A 19170-nucleotide genomic window follows, 5' to 3' on the forward strand; every position below is an offset into this window, starting at 1 on the left:
AATTGATTAATGTTGGAAGTTGATAGGTATCCTCACCTCCGTCCAACATAAGGTCATCAACATCAGTGTCGGAGCTGTCTCTATGTCTAGCCTCATCCTGCTGCTCACTACCATGTGAGGGAAAGATTGACCTATCTATCTGATCTGTATTCGTGTACGAACCCTTGGTCTCTGCTCGGCAGCCGAACCACCAGTAACCAGCAGGTCGGGGGAACGGAGGATCAGCACTGTCAACCTAAAACGCACAATATTCTCTTACTTCATGAATTATGTACTTACAATACACTATAGGCTCTATGAACAATAATTATGTATTGTGCCTTTGTAAAATAAACTGAACTTTTTTCAAATTTGGAAGAAACATTATTTGTTTCCAATAAACTATGTCTCTGTACTGAAATACGCAATACATTTCAATGAAGCAAAAAGTGTACAGGATGATTAAAATTCTAACTTACTTTATACATGGTTACTGATAATTGAAATTGAAACTCAGAGGTTGTTTCAAAGACAATAGGACATATTTTTTTGGTGCATTCAGAAATTTAGAGATTAACCAATTTGATATTTAGAAAGGAATCTATTTAAACATTTTTAGGTAAGAACAATTACTAAGTAGGAATACAGCATTTCTATTTCATTAATTATGTAAATGTTATTGAATTTTTCTGTGTTAAGAGAATATTTCAAATTTATTGAGTTCTGATTCTTTGAAAATATTAAATATTTCATTCATGCAAAATGAATAAAATCCTCAGATTAATGAATTGTTTTCTCAGCAGTATTTGTAGAGAAAAAGACAAAAACAAGATAAGGGTTCTTCAATTGAAGCAAATTCTTCTATACTGCTCCTCAATAAGAAGGAATTTTACTGAGTTATTCCCATTAAATTTAACACTACCCCGTAGAAATCTGAGTTCACTTTTAGAGTTATTCAGCCAATAAACAGTGTACTATTTTATATTTAAAGAACTGATTATGTTTCTCTGTGTTAGATAAAGTACTCACCATGAATGCCCTGTCGTTGAACCTGTAGTAGCTGCCTCCCTTGAAGAAGTATGTGTAGCCGTTGGTGTACTGCAGGGCAGCATCCAGATTGTTGGGTATACCCTCCCAGTTAGAGATAGGCTTGGGGTAAGTGCTCTTCACTGGAGGCCTCTGTGTTGGGTCAAACCTCCAGAATTTAGAACCTGAAATTGAAATCAAAGTATTACAACTTGTTCAACATGAGAGACAAAATAATTAATCTTCAGGTTTAGATGATTTGACCATTGTGTTATTTATCTAACTGACCAGACCTAACTAAATTTTAAATTATTCCAACAGATACAGAAAATTTCTAAAAGTTCATATTGCGCTAGGGAAACCAGACTTCTTAGATGTCTTCTGTATTTGGTAAAATGACATAAAAATCTAATAAATATATCCACAAAAAAAAACCATTAATTTACTAATTCCCAAATGTATGTGTTTTACTAAATAAATCTGTATTTAACAGTACTATGACAAGATCAGGTTCAAAATGAGTAACAGTACTATATGAACTTCTACACTGACCAGAATACTACAGAAACTATTGAGATGATTAAAAAATAGAATTTTGTTTTTTAGTGGACACAAATACCTAAGAGAAAGGTGCGATTTTTGTGGAAAAGTCTAAACTTACTTTCTCCATCAACTTTAATAATAGAAGAAAATATTGAGATGATCTTAAAATCATATAATTTATTGTAATGTAATTCAAGTCCTCACTTGGACAACGTTGAGGAGTAGAAAGAATAAAATATGGTTCCAGGAAGATGGTGCTCAACTCCATTACAGTAACCATGTTTATACAGTGTTGGGTTTCCATTTCACAGGTAAAGATAGAACTGTCTCAGTTGTATAGATAGCAAGAGCTGTATATTTCGCTTTCTCTGATTTAATCATTTGTGTTATTGTTGAGAAGTTATTAAATACAGAAAAAATATATAATATTGCCCAGGTTTGCAAGAGCCCATAAGTGCAATACTTTAAGCATTAGTCACAGAAGACAAATTAGATATATAAGAGACGTTGAATATCAATATTGGAAAAACAGAATGAAACAACTAAGCTATATTGGGACTTACCAAAGAACTTTATTGCATTATCCTTCATTACACATATCTGTTGTGAAAATATATGTGTATGTTTTTATTAAAAAAGAGTCTTTAAACACTAGGGAGTTCTTTTTTAGAAACTCTATATTTATACATTTTGTTGAACTGAATTATTTCCATACATATATATATATATAATATATATATATATATATATATATATATATTTCCATAATAAAAATCAACTGCTTCAAATTCCTTTGTATTAAGTATCTCACTTGCCGAAGTTTAATATTTTACTTGGACAATACTGTACTTGTAATGGTAAAGAGAGATGATATAGTTTTACATTTCTTAACAATCAACTCAATTTTAAAGAAAAGAGTGTATGTATAAATATAACTAAAACTTTTTCATAAAATAAGTAATCCACAAAACATATTACACTAATATCCATCAATAAATAAATATAAGGTTCTACTAGAACAGCAATGTTTTACTTATTCTCGTTAGTACCATCAGTGGTCTCTGTGATATTTTTGGTTTTGAATTGGCACAATAGGAGTGAGAACTTACCCTTGTAGAAATATATCTTGCCGTTGCCTCCCCAGACCATGGCTGCATCAATGTTGTTGGGAATGCCCGTGAAGCCCTCAGAGATTTCTTTAGGGTAATCTCCATCCATCACCTTGCCTGTATATCTCCAATACTTGGATCCCTTGAAGAAAAAGGTCTTGCCATTCTTGTAGGTGAAGGCAGCATCAATATTGCCTGGCAGACCAATCCAGCTCTTGGAGATGAGACGTGGGTAGCCGGCCGCGATACTGGTCTCTGTTAGCTTCCAATAGTGTAGTCCTATAACAGTCATCTGACTTTAGCTGTACGTTGCAACTTATATTGAACTACACAACAGCCTAACTTCTTGAAGTTGCCACTTAATCAATATAATAATAAAAATTATGCGAAAACCATTCTAATGTTTTCAAATTTGCTGAGATCTCCAGTCAGATCATGGGGTGCATGATGAAATGGGTGTCATTTTAGAGGCGGAATAGAATATGAATTATTTATATTGAAATTCAATGTCTCATGTAAGTGTTGTTCTCAGTTAAATGCTCAACTGCTTGCCATCTGAGAACATTATGGATACATTTGAAGTGAGAGGAGAAATTTATTCATTATTTGATCCATCTGAATTTTTATTTATTTTATTTTTTTTACAAAAATAATGTTAACTATTAATGGAGTAAAATCTGTAATTCTTCGAACATTTTGGTTGTACAACAATTCAGAAAGTTGAATAAATAATATTAACTCTAAATTTAACAGTAAACATTGATTTGAAATAAAGACACAATTCAATTTTTTGAAATACTTATATTGCATTACTTTCTTTTTTTTTAAGTGATTTGTGATTTATGTGCAATTTTAAGGAATGCCTATTGAAAATTATATGATGTTGATCTGTTGTGATAAATTAACTGGTACCAGTGATGAAAAGTAAACAAATAGTTCCATTTTATATAAAAATAAGTATAGTTTGGTGCAAAAAAGATAAGAATGATTAAAAATTCAAGTAACGTATTTCAGTATCAAAACCAAGAGTGCTCAGAAGTATGCATTCTAAAGTTGCTCATTCAATGAATAATGTATGGTAAAGTTAAGATAACCTCTATATCCAGTAAAACACTGTATAAGGTACATTTTGGCCAATAAAAACATAAGATTCCATAGGTTAACTAAAAGAAATTATACCAGTTTTATACTTTTATTATAAGTTTTATAAGTGCAGAAATTTTACACAGCAGTGTATATTGACTGTAGAATTAATTTTTGCAGTAAGAATCAAGATTTTGATTTATTTTACTTGCAGAGAATTAAATTATTTTACTTATATTTAAATGCAGAGAAATTTATCATTTTATTTCAAGTTACTCAAGTAAAGTGTGGCTCTGATAAAAAGAACAATTTTTGTAGCTGAGTTATGTCTAAGATAAGTTTATTTTATGCTTGGATATTTTTTTAAATCTCACCCTTGAAGGCATAAGTGACTCCCTCAGCAGAATTGAAGATAGTGTCAATGGTTGCGTCTGCACAGAGCTCCCCATCTTCTCCCTCTACTGGAGGTTCCTCTGTTTGAGGCTTACGACCCGAACTCTTTCCATCAGAGTCTGTCTTTGGTGGTCCATATAGAGCCTAAAACAACCACAACTAGATAATCATCAGTTTCCTTTATGTGTATATTTATATAGTTAAAATATACATTAATTATCAAATGAGTAGTGTTGACATAATTGTCTAGACATTTGCCATCGTTAAGTGAAACAAAAAAATCAGTAACACTACTGTTACTGATTTGTGTTACTGATACAGTGTGACATTGTGTTATTGATATAGTGTCCGGAAAAATCCTGTTTCCTTCACAATCCCTCCATCGTCAAAAATAAACTTCAAACAAAGAATAATTTTCTAGTTGAATCAGATTAACTATTCTTCTAAACTCAGTTATTACAGTAAGAGTTATATATATATATATATATATATATATATATATATATATATATATATATATACCTGACCCCACTGTATTAGCCTACTTTTCAACTACTATACATTTATAAAACAAAATACAATGTAAACATAGTGACTGTACACATTACAAACTTTTAAAACACTTGATGCATTCTCTCTTCAAATACTATTTAGAATGAGTTCTAAATGTCTTTATTTTTTATTATTGCCTTAGCTGAATGGATTGATCATACAACTGTTGAATATATTACAAAGTCTTTTTCATTTCCTTCAAAAGAGCTAAATCTTAAGAAATGCTCACATTCAAATTAAATGTATTGATTTGCAATATACGTAAAATTAAACCTTTAATTAGAGAGAACATTTTTATGTATGATTTCATAGAATATCATATTATTTTGGATAAACTGCTGAAATAAAGTATTCACTAAATCTTATGTTTAAATTGTTAGAGTTGTGTGAGCAGTAGTTGGCCAAGACCAGACACACTGAGCTGAGAGGAACTGATGTGCTATCATTATTATGCACTGGATAAAGCAAATATCTCGTGGACTCAGCTGCTTGTCTTCACTTGCCACTCTACATTACTTGTTTTATGCATTACATTTATTGTGTAGCATTGAACAGTTTAAAATTAGTAAACTTTTTAATTATATATGCACTAACCTAGGTCTTACATTTATAATCTTACCTAAATTGTAATTGTTAATATTTTATTGGTTACATTAAAGTTTATGTAATAGTTGTGTACCTGAATTGCCTCCACGTCATCACTGTCCAATTCAAAGGTGGGTTCATAGCCTCGGTAGAAGGGAGCCATGAGAGCCGAGCGCATGTCCGAGTGCGAAAGACCGAGTGAATGTCCAAACTCATGAGCTGCCACTTGAAACAGGTTCGTGCCTGGTAACATACATTTTATTAAAAGTTGACAGAAAAAGAGTATTTATCAATGAACCCTTGAGAAATCTGCATTTGTAATATAGTAGCATAGTATTTTCACAAATAACTTGTCCAAATTACTGCATACAATAATTTAAAATGTCAGCAAAGAATTAAAAGAATAAAAGACAAAATTTTATCAAAATACATGCTGTTAATATAGAGAAGCAGTCACTGGTAGAAGAAGTCCACTGTGGTGCATAATATTGCAATTTAGTTATGAAAGACAGTTCTGATTCTCAAAAACTGCTTTGGAATAGGTGCATTAGTTAAAAACTTTCTATCAATCAAACATGCCAAACCCAAAATTTCCCTCAATGGTAGAAAAAAAGGAAATGTACAAAAAGCAAACTTAGTGGCCTAATAAGAAGAACCAACAGAGAGTCCCACATTGATACAATCCTAAAAAAACTTACTCTAAAAACACTGAAAAACTTATTTAAAAGAGAGCTACATTCATGTTTGTAGAGTTATACTAATTATTCATTTATCACATGAGTAGTACTGACAGTACTTGTTGAATCAGATGTTGTATTCTTCTAAATTCAGTTGTTATAGTATGAGTTAGTTATTATTGTATTCTCAAATACACATCTTAAGATTATTTCTAAACAACAAAGAGGCCAGGATAGGAATTTTAGAAGTAAATTAAAACTTCAAGTCGTTATTGCAAGGTTGTTATAAAATTCAAAAGGAGTTTCATCCCTATTTAAGAATTAGCCCAACTGAAAAATTTAAAGGCTGGAAATTGTGCTTTTATCTTGTGAAAATAAACATCGGTTAGGATAAAGGCATGACAGTTCAATTTTATAAGAGATATTTTCGCAAAACTATTAATTACTTATATATAAGTCAGTTGAGCCCTGTATATTGGATAGGCAATCAACGGAGTAAAAACGAAAGTAATGGTGAAAAGGTTTTCTACTATCATGGCACAATTTGTTTGCATTAAGTATTATATTATTCCTCCCCATGTTAAGATATGATGGATAGATACTATTACAATGTAATTTTTATTATTTTCTACCGTACCTCGGTAGGAGTTCACTGTCCATTTTTCGGAGTCATCGAAGTGCGCATCGCCGCCGTAGACGGGGAAGAAGGCGTGGGCGAGGGTGCCTCCTGGTCCGTCGAAAGGGTCGCCGTCTCCGTGCTCACCCCTCTCGAAGCGGATTTCGATGTGTACAGGCCCGGTCTTCTTCTGCGTGAAGGTAAGGGGGGTGACCCCGGCCCAGACGGCGAAAGCTTCCTTCACCACCTTGTCCGTGTCCGCCTTGCCCAGAGCCCTGGGATACTTGGAGATCTTGTATGTGAGATCGCGCACTCGCCACCGGCTGCCTGTGTGTGACCAACAAATTAATGTTATAACATAAAATATATTTCTTAATCTTGCTCAACAGTTGCAACAACACTACGTTCTCTGCTAAATAAAAAAAAAAATTATTGAGCCTGATTCCTGCGAGCTAAATGTGATAAATTTTGAAGATAAACTGGTTATTGAAGTTTACGTAGATTATTTCAATGGAGAACAAATGGCAGACTCTATTGAAATATTTTCTACTCTTACTGCCTTTTTATTATTCAATCTAAATTACATTCTTTTTTCAGTCCATTTCCTTCTATTAACCTGTTAATTACAATTTCTATTAACTGCGACTAAACCCGATATTACGTTGTTTACAAACTTTACTCGTACCAAGTTGTCTATTCCAATCCAAGAATACTAAAATTGAGAAATTTATAATCAGTATAATAATTAAATTAAACATTTTAAAGTACACCTACAATTAATAATTTTTACTATTCATAACACTATATACAAATTAAGACAACAACACAATAAAACATACTAGATACATATGCACGAACAACAAAATTGGCTCACAGCATCGCAGCAAGGAAATCTAATGACCCCACCAGATGGGATTTACCAACGACACGTTGGATACTTCTCCGCTTTCCTGCAAGGAAATAAGACTTGACGATCCAAAGTTATCCGAGACATTTTATCTAACCAAATACTTCCATACCTTCAATCGCGGTATTGACATCAGTGGGTAATTTTCATGAAAACGTTTGGTCACTCACAATGAATCAATAATATATAGTTATTTTTGAACTTGTATTATGTTCATGGTACTAATACCACGAGATTAGACTTTTACGTAATCAAAGATCTAAATCGTGTTAGAACACACGTTCTCTGCTACTGTAGTTGTTACAAATCCAGTTGTAAATGTTTATTACATTATGACATACAATCAGGACACGGACCTTCAACAGGGTTTCTTCTGACTTCGCTGGCCGGGCTTAGATCATCATCCTTCAGGTGCCAAAGTGTAACATTCTGATGGAAGTCCGTAGCCATTCTGACGTGTTAATCGATTGTCAGAACTGGGTATAAGGGCAAAATACTAATCGAACAATCGAGTCCAACTTTTGATTCCGTCCAGTGTCAGTTTATTACGGACAAAGTTTATTTGTTTTTAATGATAACAAAAATATTATACAAACAGAAAAATAAATTCGGCTGTGACTGTTGCTAAATATTTGTTTAGTAAAATAAAAATGTTTGTGTTGCTGTAATTTTAGTACATTGCTGCTAACTTTAAGCACTAACATTAATATTTCTACAACATTTAAAAACATTTTTTTACCTAAACCCAAAAAACTTTATCCTGATTGACAGCGTGCTACTCTAGTAATGAATCCTTGCGTAATCATTAAAGAATGTTATATAATAATTTCAAATAACTGTAAATGAATATTTTATTCAATCGATGTTTCATTAACGTTTGTGTGTTCTAAATGGGATCCGGACTCAAAAGTGCTAAAACTGCCCTCCCTCTGGTGTCACTGCCACAAGAATTTAAAGATCTAGGCACGAAACCTTTTTAATGTGTTGAAACACCGACAAAAACTTATGACTCTTAGAAACAGATCTCCGTGAGAGGCAGAGAGTAAGTGAAGATGAAACAATAATGTAGAAAATATTCAAATCAGATCTTTCCAATGCAATGTATCAGCCGATAGTGTGCTGTAATTCTATATCAGGTCTACAAAGTTAATGTTGTAAATGAAATATGAAAATGCATTAAAGAAACCATAACTACGGTATATTATAGAACGTAACGAACACACGAGAGTAAACTAATTTGCAACACGATGTCTGTCTTAGCACAACCATACTGGGACAGTACATAACTCCGTATACCTTATGTTAGGACTTGGTGGAAACTGTTGGTGTTGATGTTCGGAATACATTCGTCTCCGCCTCAACTACAGATCCATGTCGGAGACCTTCAGAATTTAAATACTAAAGCTATCCGACAACGTACTGTCAATAGCTACGGCAATACGAAGGTCGGTGGCCGGAAGTAAGCTCTATCGCCTGCCATTGTATTTGCTTCCGGTTTATCAAGTGAACACATATGCCACAATGCGGAACTTGTTTGTGATGTACGGTCTATTGAAATATTCTCCACTCCATGAATCTGTCCATTCGGTTTCAAATCTCAACACATTCTGTTCTCTACTGAATGTTTATCCTTCAAACTTAACCCATCGTGGCAATCTTAAGTCGCAATCTATCCCAGCATAAAGTAAAAGAACTGGACCACCGGTAAAGTTTAGAGTCGTGATGAGGCTTGATTTGTTAAACAGATCAAACGTTCTAATCACGGTCATGATCATAGTAAATGAGTTACAGTAAACACCAAAGAGGATCTTCCCCTGCAGCTTGCCTCAAGAGGGAAAATAGTTTTCTGCTAGTCTTGGACTGAAGTGACCGTCGCACTCTTTATCAGTACACTCAACTTCGTACTGTATCGACTCTCCCCCTAATTCTGTTTGATAAGAACCTCGCACAGGCCAGTGGCCCATGAGGATGGGCAGAATAAGGCTTAAAAGGGGATCGGCCTCCCTTAAATAAAATTACACATTTTCTCGTAACACACAGTAGTCAACTCAAGCACAATATCTCGTCGTCATTCGGAAGTTGATTTGTAACAAGAGAGAGTTAGACCAGTGTAGTGCAACTTTCACACGCACAAGTTCTAAGTTAACTTCATGTTTCTTGATAACGCAGAATCAAATACCTTTCTCCTTTAACTTACTCAGTAAAACACTAACTACAGAATGAATTTCTTCATCGAATAATTATGTGTTAGTCAATTATCAATCCTCTGTAAATTATACGTGTATTGTTTGATACAGTACATAGGATCTTATTGCTTTGAGTTTGCTACGAGTCCTAATTTAACTTTAGTTACCTAATGGTGTAAAATGTTACTCAAAATTGACATTAAGGGGGTTTAATTTTGTCACATTTCGCAGCAGTAAGAAGATGAAAATGGAAATGTATACTAATCTCGTATGGTATTATATTAATTATTTTAATTAAACACTATTTTTCCAACGCGAGGAACCAAAACCTAAGGAGACTACAAAATATTCTTGAGGTATCTAAGTCCCATGACGACAGTCTTACTATTCCCTAGCCAAATATCAGTTACAGATTGCATGTCCCTCCTTGCCTATCAGGAAAAAGACAAAATTTAACCAATTGAACACTAAGCGTCATCGGTTGTCTCAAAAGTGTACTATCAGTGAGGCGAGATAGTGTTATCAGCAATCAGTTACCTTGCAGGGCGTAACGCTTGCTCCTTGACGAAGTGCCGTAGCCGACCTTATCCTTGACTCCACACCTAGGCAGACTCATCAGCTCCTTCGTGTCCTGGTCCAACAATCCTGAAACATGACAACACTCAGTATTTTGCGAGCTTAACAATCCTAACAAGTTTATCTACATAAAAATGTTTCATTAATTTATAATAAACACCAATGTTTATATAGAAGTAAAGTTAGAGAAATTTACTGTAGATGTTCCAGCCTCCTATGATTTTATCTTCCAAAGAATAAATATAAAAACGAGGTCGCTGCAGTAAAAACTTAGCTACCGATTCTACCTTCTTTTCTCATTTTACATCGCTAAAATAGGACAGGCTACTAAAAGGAGTCATGGATGACATTTTAGATGCGTCATAATTAAGTTGAAAGTGTTTGAAGTAAGTTAAAAATAATAAAGGAAATACGAGGAATAATGCAAAAGACTCTTATGTGCCTAGATGTGACGTGCCTTTGACGGATTTAATTTGCGTCCTTTACTTTCGGTCGGGCAAACTTAATAGTGAATCTCTCATGCCCCTCTGTAGTAGGGCTACTGGGGGACGGACGACACAGCTCTAGTCCAGGCAGTTTACGAGACATCACCAGGAATATGAAAGTAAGTAAGTTTTGGCAAACTTAGGTTTCTGACAGACGTCTAAACCTGTTCTCTGCAGTAGACAATTTATCAATTCATATAGGTTGTATTGAAAATTCGGTTATCTAGTGATAGTGATATTTCAGATTGTATCTCATCTATGCACATGCATATTAGCTACACATTTGAAACGTGGTATGCTATTCCTTCTCAATGAGCATAGAAGGTAAAAGCGTATAAGAGGTAATTTCTTCCCAGGACTCAAATTATTGGAAACATTTTAAACATTAATTTGGTTATAAGTTAAATCGAGTATGATACGCCAAAGTTAATTATTACGAGTTTCTAGTAAAACAATATTAAGACTCGCCTATAGATATCACATTTAAATACAGGAAATGATTCACCTCATGGCGATTAAGAAGATAAGTATCCTGCCACAGCAGTCTTCAGTGCTGAGGCAGTAGTCTGGCCATGCGACCGTGTCTCTGACTCACATCTGATTCACTACTTTACTAACGCTGCCTGTTGACTCAGAGTGCACCTGAACCGACAAAGCGCTTTAGTCGTCTGCTCATCACATTTATTGCACAGAAGAACCGGAAACTCTAACCGCCACCGAGTGGGTTGTACAAGGCCTGCATCTTTATACTTCGTTGTTCTAAACCGACAACATAACCCACGAAAACGTAGGTGAAATTTAAAATTTTAACTATAATCAGTCCTTCCGTAGGCTCCAGTTTTGGATTTCCCCTACAGCGGAATGTGTAATGTGAGCAATCATCGTGTAAGTCCTTATGTCCATCAGCAGGCGTAACCTCGAAAGCAGAGCTACGCTCGTTTCGCAACTTTATTACATAGATTAGTACTCAGAAAGAATAATACTGACAGTACAATTGGGTAAAAATAATTTAAAAGTTCGTGTAAATTTACATATCTATCTCAATATTTTGAAACATTCACGAAGAGGCTTAGTGTAATAGTTGATGTTAATTATTTGTACCTTAGGTAAAAAAGAAAAAGCAGTTTTTTCGTCTAATTTATAAATTTGGAATAAATAGAAGGGGTTACTGATATATTATTCTCCGCATTTAATTAGTTAATACCTACTTTAAATAAATTTAAACCCTAATTATTGTATAAAGGGGGATACAATATGGATACAGCTTCAGAGGATGGAATTAAGCTAATTTCCTTACCCGCAGTCATCTTACTTAAATTACCGTATTTAAAGTGGGTTCCCAAGCAAACTTAATACTTGACAAGCTGTGGCCGGAGGGGAAGGAAGAGGGAGGGAGCTGAGAAGGCGGGTAGCTGCGTTTATAACACACAAAGCAAGACATTTAATTATTACAAGGTCGCCACCTCGACAGTGCTGTAATGCGAGGGTGTTGCGGGAGTGATGAATTTAACAGCTGACTATGTCACTTGTTCCTCGGTCCACCCTCACACACAGCCGGTATTACGTGTGGTTTAGCATAAATCATTTATAACTTTGTCTATACTGCCCAGTAATGGTAGTCCAATTAACCCACACTATCACTGTAATATCGTTCTGTACTATTTAATACTATTACTATGATTAAGTATTGATGGTAATAAAACTATTATAAAATTCATATTAAAAAATGGCAGTAGGATTTAGCTCCAACACTTGAAGCGTACTTGAAATGTCTTTTTTTACAGAAGTTAACCCTGAGATATAAACGTGATTGACTCCCAATACACACTACATTTTTAAATGTATTCAAATCTAACAGTAATTAATTTAAATTCCGTGAAGTGTGTGGTAAAATATTGTATATAAGAATTGTGATTATGGAGGTGTAGCATATACCTTGCGGCTTATATAACTCCCATCCCTGGGATAAGATTTCGTAGACGTGTCTAAACACAGTGACTTACAAAAAGGGTCGAATCAAATTTGATACAAATTCATGTAGTTTTTAGAGGTTTAGTACAATCACTTGGCTTTGACTTTTATATTAGTGTTATTGATGACTATAATTTGTAATTTTATAGATTATTGATACCAAAAACATATATTTTATTACCATCATTAGATTTTTTTTAATCTGGCCTACAACTGTCTAGAATGATATACTTGACATACACTACCGACAACAAACATGACAATTTCAGTAATTTAAAATTTGTAAGGCAAGGCATTTGTCTGGCACAATCAGCAGCCAGATCACAATCATTTAGTTCTGGGCTATCCCAGCTGATCATGACTGCTCTGGACACTCTGGCACCTTGAACTTGCAACACGCGCCTCACCGGACCTTCAGTCGTTGCGGAAGACGGACGACAATGGGTGGAAGACCGCGGGCACCTTGGCACGGACACGGGCTGACCCTGTAGACGTCTCGGACTCCCGCCACCCAGGCGCGGCGTATTGTTGACCAACAAGCGTCCATTGTTGCTCTCCTAACGGTACCTAACTGTCGCGTATTTTGTCGGCAGTAGTCGCATATCAGACACAAGATACGGAATTTTTATCGTGGTATTGTTTTTATTTTTCCTGGTAAATTACACGATTTTTACACCAACAGTTTCATTGTTTTGATTGGTCTATTACGGTACGTTATTGCGTCGGAATTGGCATGCCAGGAGGGAAAACTGACTGTAATTTTCATTCTACTTGCCCTGATGTATTATGGCTGTAGTGTTTCGTCTCTCACAACCACAGTATTGCAAGAACTAGAACGGTTTCTCCGCTCGTAGGAATTGAGCATGTGTGTAACTAATCAAAGTAATCGCCATCGATAAAATGGCCTGCTGGTCGTATTGCGTGAGTCAACATAAACGACCCGCCTGGTTCAACCCGGTATGGCGTAAGTGGTCAATGTTAGTGATATATTGCAATTAATCAATTTCTCTTAAACTTACAATAGAATGCAGGTAAATATTAAAGTTTTCGTTTACCTCCTCTCACATTTTGAGGTTTGACATCCACTGTAAGTATGAAGAATTCGTGTTATTTTGTTAATGCTTTAGTTCTCTAAAAGTCCAAACAGGCGATAAAAGACACCTTATTAAAAACAAATTGTTATCATGTTTAAATTAAACTGTGGTACTTCAGTGATGGTTGTGTAAATTCGATAAATATCTCATAATAGTGTGAGAGAACAACGCGCCAACAAATCGGACATTTCGAAGGGGAACATGTCACGGCTATCGCGGCGATATTAGTTGGAAACGTCACAGGTACAGCGGAGATACCGGCTTTATATGTCAGCTCTGATGCGATAATATCAAGACTCTACCACTTACTTGATTTATGTTGCAGTGATACCAGCATACGGAGTTAATATCGTTCTCAATACTTATTTTTGTTTACGTCCTTATACATAGCACATGTAACGTTACGTGTATTCTTTACGTACATAATAAAATGACGAAATAAAAGGTAGCAAGGCTAATAATTTCAGATCAGCTAACCATTAATCACAAGTTAGCAGTTCAATTAATGGATTTAAGTGAGGGATGGTGCTCATAAACCGTTATTAGTAGTGATAGCGAAAGGCTTGCTTCAGCATTATCCTGAGAAGGTGGTACAAGAGCAACTAGAGGCAAAGCTTATGGCTCACAGAACGGTAATTTTCAAAACAAGTTTTGTTCCCTAGTTTTATTTTATTGTTATTATCGGTATGTCTTTTAATTGACCGATGTTTGAGGAGTGCTCTAAATCAATTTATTTATCAAATAAAGGAATCCTTATATAATAGTGTGTTTTGAGATATATACACACAGATAAATATAGATTGACAATCATTTCAGATTAAAATTATCCTCCTTGGTTGTAAGGAAGACCACGATGACATGTACTGTATTAGACGCTTAATATATCAATAAGTTTAGATCGTTCCTGTAATCTTAAAGCGTTGCAAGGTTCAAAGATAAAGAAATGTATTGTTCACAAGGTAATAACTCTTAAAACATATATCAATAGCATTTTGCGGTCAACATATTTGAGGAACAGACCACATTATGAAGTGTACAAAATTATTTCCAATTGAAATAAGATACTCATAGATCTTTCTGTAGAGTCAATACTACGTACCCTACGTATCCAAATATTAAGAACAAAAGTTATATAAATAAATATTATTTATGTTTCCCGATTAATAATTTTTTGAATTTTTGACAATACAATAAATATACGTTAGTTCTAGTGTTTTATAGAATATTTCAATACGAAAAGTGTAATATGTTACCAAAAGCTGAAATTTAAACTACACCCAAATTATTATTATTATTCGTAATTTATTTGTAATGGTTACTATAAATGGTTTTAACGAAGCTCTGTAATATTTATTGACACCACATTCTATAGGAAGTAGCGATTCGGCGTAATAAAACGCTAACAGAGCTTACAAGTAGCGACGATGCTGCCAATCCCGATAAGAGACACTGCATCGCTCGGTATCTAAATTACTACAAGAATTCTCATATACGTTGTTTAAATTAAATATAGTTTGTTGTTCAATAAATACAAAAGTACGTTATTAGTTATGATCACGTTAACTACCATTATAGAAAATAAAAATAATAGCAGTATAAAAAAGTAACGTCACTGTAGTAATTTACATAGCTAAGACAACTTATTTGATACAATAAAAAAATCCGTAAATAAAGCTTGTGTATACTGGAAATGTTACAAAAATAATTAAATTTTGTTCCAGTGTCAAACTTTGGATTCAATTAAATTAGAAAACCAAAATCCAGTACGAAGTTTCCTCTTAAGGATTAAATAGAATTATGTGTCTCATATACAACGATCAAAGATTAAATATATTATGTGTTCTCGTTCTATTCGAAACTTAACACAAATTTTAAGAAATATACATAGTTTTCAGATATTGTAAATTTTAAAACTTCGTGTTCCGGAACGAATTCTCTTAGTCCATTTTGTTAGTAGCAATGGGAAACGAATGCAGCGCGGCGCGTGGCGGATAGGTAAGTAGAAGAGCTTAATTATTGCAGTGCTGGCGGTGGGAGGTAAACAGAAGCGTTTAATTATTACAAGGTTGGCGCTCTGCGACAGGCGGCTGAGAGGCTCAAGTCATTCACAGGATTGCTTCATAAATAGCACATTTCTACTCGTCTTAACGTCAATCTCTGGCTGATAACTCGCTCGTGTTCGTCACTATCTGGTCGTTCGCTTTATCTGCAGGTACAGCATCTACTCGCAGTTACAAACTCAGTAGAGTGGCGTAATCAAGTGGACATTTTTCTCCACTTCGTCTGTGTCTTGAAATAAATAACACAACGGCTTTCAACAGACTACATTTAGACTCCATCTGACGAAGACATTTGGTTTGGTAATGAATGAGTGTCTTCCAATGGACTGCTAAATTTTTAAAATCTACCAATTATTTATAACAAACTTGAAGAGAAACACTTGGCTACGTTTTTAGAAGAGAAACGTTGCAGATGATGATACTCAGGAAATAAAAATAAAATGTGAATAAATTAAGTTATTAATCAAATAACAGAGTGTACTTTCGTTTATACGAAAATAATGCCGAGTTGTAATGGAAAAGTTTTGAGTAAGAAACATGAATCAGAATTAGGTAAACCGATTGTAGTCCTGACTGTAGTTGTAGATTAGCTCTGATTAGGTCAGTATTACACGATGAATATACGCTGAGCTTAATTACCTGCCTTTCAATAATATTTTAAATATTGTACAGAAAGAAAAGATCAGAATTACAAATGTAGAAGTATTTTAGAGTTAACTTTGACTTAACTGAGCTAGCTTACATCTGATGTTACCACAAAGAAGGGAGATGTGATGTTATAAATCTCAAGTTCACAACATATTGTATCTAGATTTGAGGTTTCCAGATTCCCAAGGTGCGTAAACTATGCATTAATTGACCAGTACATGAGTAACAGACCTGTAATGTTGAGACCGGCGAAGGCCTGAAACTCTTGGATGGCCTTGGTTAGCGTATCTTCGGAGATGATCTGGCCCGACTGTGGGTTGCGTAGCGTGGGACTGAGGTAGCCGAATTGTGAGAGGTACATCTGTAACAATAAACAACACTTTTAGAATCTAGTTGAAAAACTGAAATATACCTATACTGAGAAATAGTAAACATTTCCCAATTTCCTAAAAGGAATATATCAAATTGTTTACTTTGGTTGGGAATTTCTTGAACCATTTTCACGTCAAGAATTCGTGCATGTGTACACAATATTTTTGTTCCACTTTCAAACTCGTTCACGAAGGATAGCTAACTGCTGCAGGGTCACGAATAATGAAAGATCATGAGATAATTGTGCTGGACTACGGTTCATACCAATATTACAAATGGCCGACTAATTGGTTGGCGAGCGAACCTTGGCGGCGCTGAAGGTCTCATCTGTCGTGTTCACGACAGGAAACTATCCACACGCGACTTCCTGCTCTCTGGTTCTGCTCTGGAACAGTTCTCGCGAACTGATGCTGTATTCATTCCAAAACTACTCAAAGTCACTACATAATTTTCAAATACCTCGAAAGTGTTTGTAATAATGCAACTAAATAAATATTAGCAGACTACAAACAATACATAAATAAAGCTTCGTGCGAAACTTCGTATATTGGTGAGTTCGTTGTACGGACAATCAGATAGATAGAGAGACAGAACTGAACTTTTTCCTGCCCCACGAGGGATGGGGCTTCGTTAAACTTAGTCAATAAAGAGAAATTCGTATTTTCAGAAAACGCCTACGGGCCTGATGAGCATAAAACAAGAACCACTTATACACGAGTAACAACTACTGGTTCCGTTTCCTGGCATCTCTTTTTGTTAGTGGATGAACAAGAAAACGCAGAGCAAGGAAAGTGTGCATGGTGTGCTACAAGAGATTATCCAAATGATGCAATAAGGTAAGAAATATTTCACGAGAAGTGATATTGTACACTGTATATCCTGAGAAAACATTACTTGTGTGAGAAATTATTCAAAAACACTTATTTACAAGTAGTCTAATGTTTGGGGTTTTTATGAAATTGCATTGAATCAAATGTGTAATAAGTTTAGTGAAAAAATCAGAACATTTTTTATTACCACATTATTTGATATGTTATTAACATAACGCAACATTTAAGTTAAAGTGGCCTGACATGTAGTGTCCAATCCTTCAATCTCAGTTATAACATTAAAATACTCTTTATCACAAAAGACAACATCCATCTAACTCTGTCTAATTCAAATACGAGGTTTCTTCAGCACAAGCGAGGATTTATGAAAATGTACACCAGCTGCTTACTGACGTGTCGGGCCATTTTGCCGGACGACCTAATGGTGCAAAATATTTATTTGCCTGTTCGTTATTGGTTTAATTTATTCAGCAAATCTCAATTCATTAAAAAGGACTCTGGAATTTTTAACTTAATCTGACATTAATACGATTTTAGTTGAGTAGTTGGGATCAGCCAAAATGTAGCCTAGTTGGAGAATCTCAGTTTTAAATAACAGAAAATTGCTCCGAAATCTATTTATACGAGTTCTAATAGATGTAGATTGAAGAAACAAAACTCTTAGTAACCTTGGGATCGGTAGGAAACGGATGTGGGGTACGGTAAAGTCACGACACCATCCGTCATAGCGAGGCAGCGCCAGCAAGCCAGCAGCGCCGTGAGAGCAGCGATATTACTGTCCGGTCGTGAGTCAGCATGACGGCACGCGAGCTGCAACTTATTGTATCGTATCACAGCGATACCTGCGAAACCACTTAATAATTAACTACAGACCCATCGCACTCTTCAAATTTGAAGGAGATTACAAGTATTGACGTTATATTTACTTTAAGTTTTGAAAACAAACTTAAGAAACAAAAAATAAAAATACACAAATCTACATGACTTATACTAATCAATTATTTGAATTAATTGCTGCCAAATGTGTACTATACGGATCTAAAATTCTATTACGTTTAGAAATTTTTAAATTCAATTGATGTATACGCGTCGTGTACGTTTCCGACCGCCTGAAATTGAGGACAAGCAGGTCTTCCACTACGTAATCATTTCATTTTCCGGGTTCAAAAAATTAACTCTTACATGACAGCTCCTAGCGGAAAGTCAAAAGAGTAACTTAAATCAAAAGAGCATTACCGTACATCTTCTACAGAATGATTTCACCAGTTTCTCCCATCTCGTTTTGCATGTTTCTATTGTACATTTAAATTAAATAAACAAATTAAAAATATGTGTTCTCTCACTCCGATCTTGTTACGGTGGTATGAGTTAACCTATTTTTAGTGATGATTCACTACGATAGTTGTATGTATATCGATATACTTATGATTGGTCAAGCATTATCGATTCAGTCTGCGGGATCGTCAATCCATATGAAC

General features: G+C 34.8%; 1 protein-coding gene across 7 annotated transcripts in view; it reads right to left on the reverse strand.

Moving 5' to 3' along the window:
• Window positions 1–19170, reverse strand: part of LOC124359559 (matrix metalloproteinase-24) — a 42282-nt gene that overhangs the window by 10577 nt on the left and 12535 nt on the right. For 4 of the 7 annotated variants that reach the window (XM_046812406.1, XM_046812408.1, XM_046812407.1 and 1 more), the window contains exons 2-9: window positions 16722–16851; window positions 10194–10301; window positions 6585–6890; window positions 5365–5513; window positions 4115–4277; window positions 2658–2936; window positions 1009–1190; window positions 37–235 (exon numbers count right to left, since the gene is read on the reverse strand). In XM_046812406.1, coding sequence (XP_046668362.1) covers window positions 37–235; window positions 1009–1190; window positions 2658–2936; window positions 4115–4277; window positions 5365–5513; window positions 6585–6890; window positions 10194–10301; window positions 16722–16851 — 1516 coding nt within the window. The remainder of the gene's footprint in view (window positions 1–36; window positions 236–1008; window positions 1191–2657; window positions 2937–4114; window positions 4278–5364; window positions 5514–6584; window positions 6891–10193; window positions 10302–16721; window positions 16852–19170) is intronic. The other 3 variants (XM_046812409.1, XM_046812411.1, XM_046812412.1) reach the window with 1 other exon arrangement.

The sequence above is a fragment of the Homalodisca vitripennis genome, chromosome 4 (genome assembly GCF_021130785.1).
Source record: "Homalodisca vitripennis isolate AUS2020 chromosome 4, UT_GWSS_2.1, whole genome shotgun sequence".
Lineage (NCBI taxonomy): Eukaryota > Metazoa > Arthropoda > Insecta > Hemiptera > Cicadellidae > Homalodisca > Homalodisca vitripennis.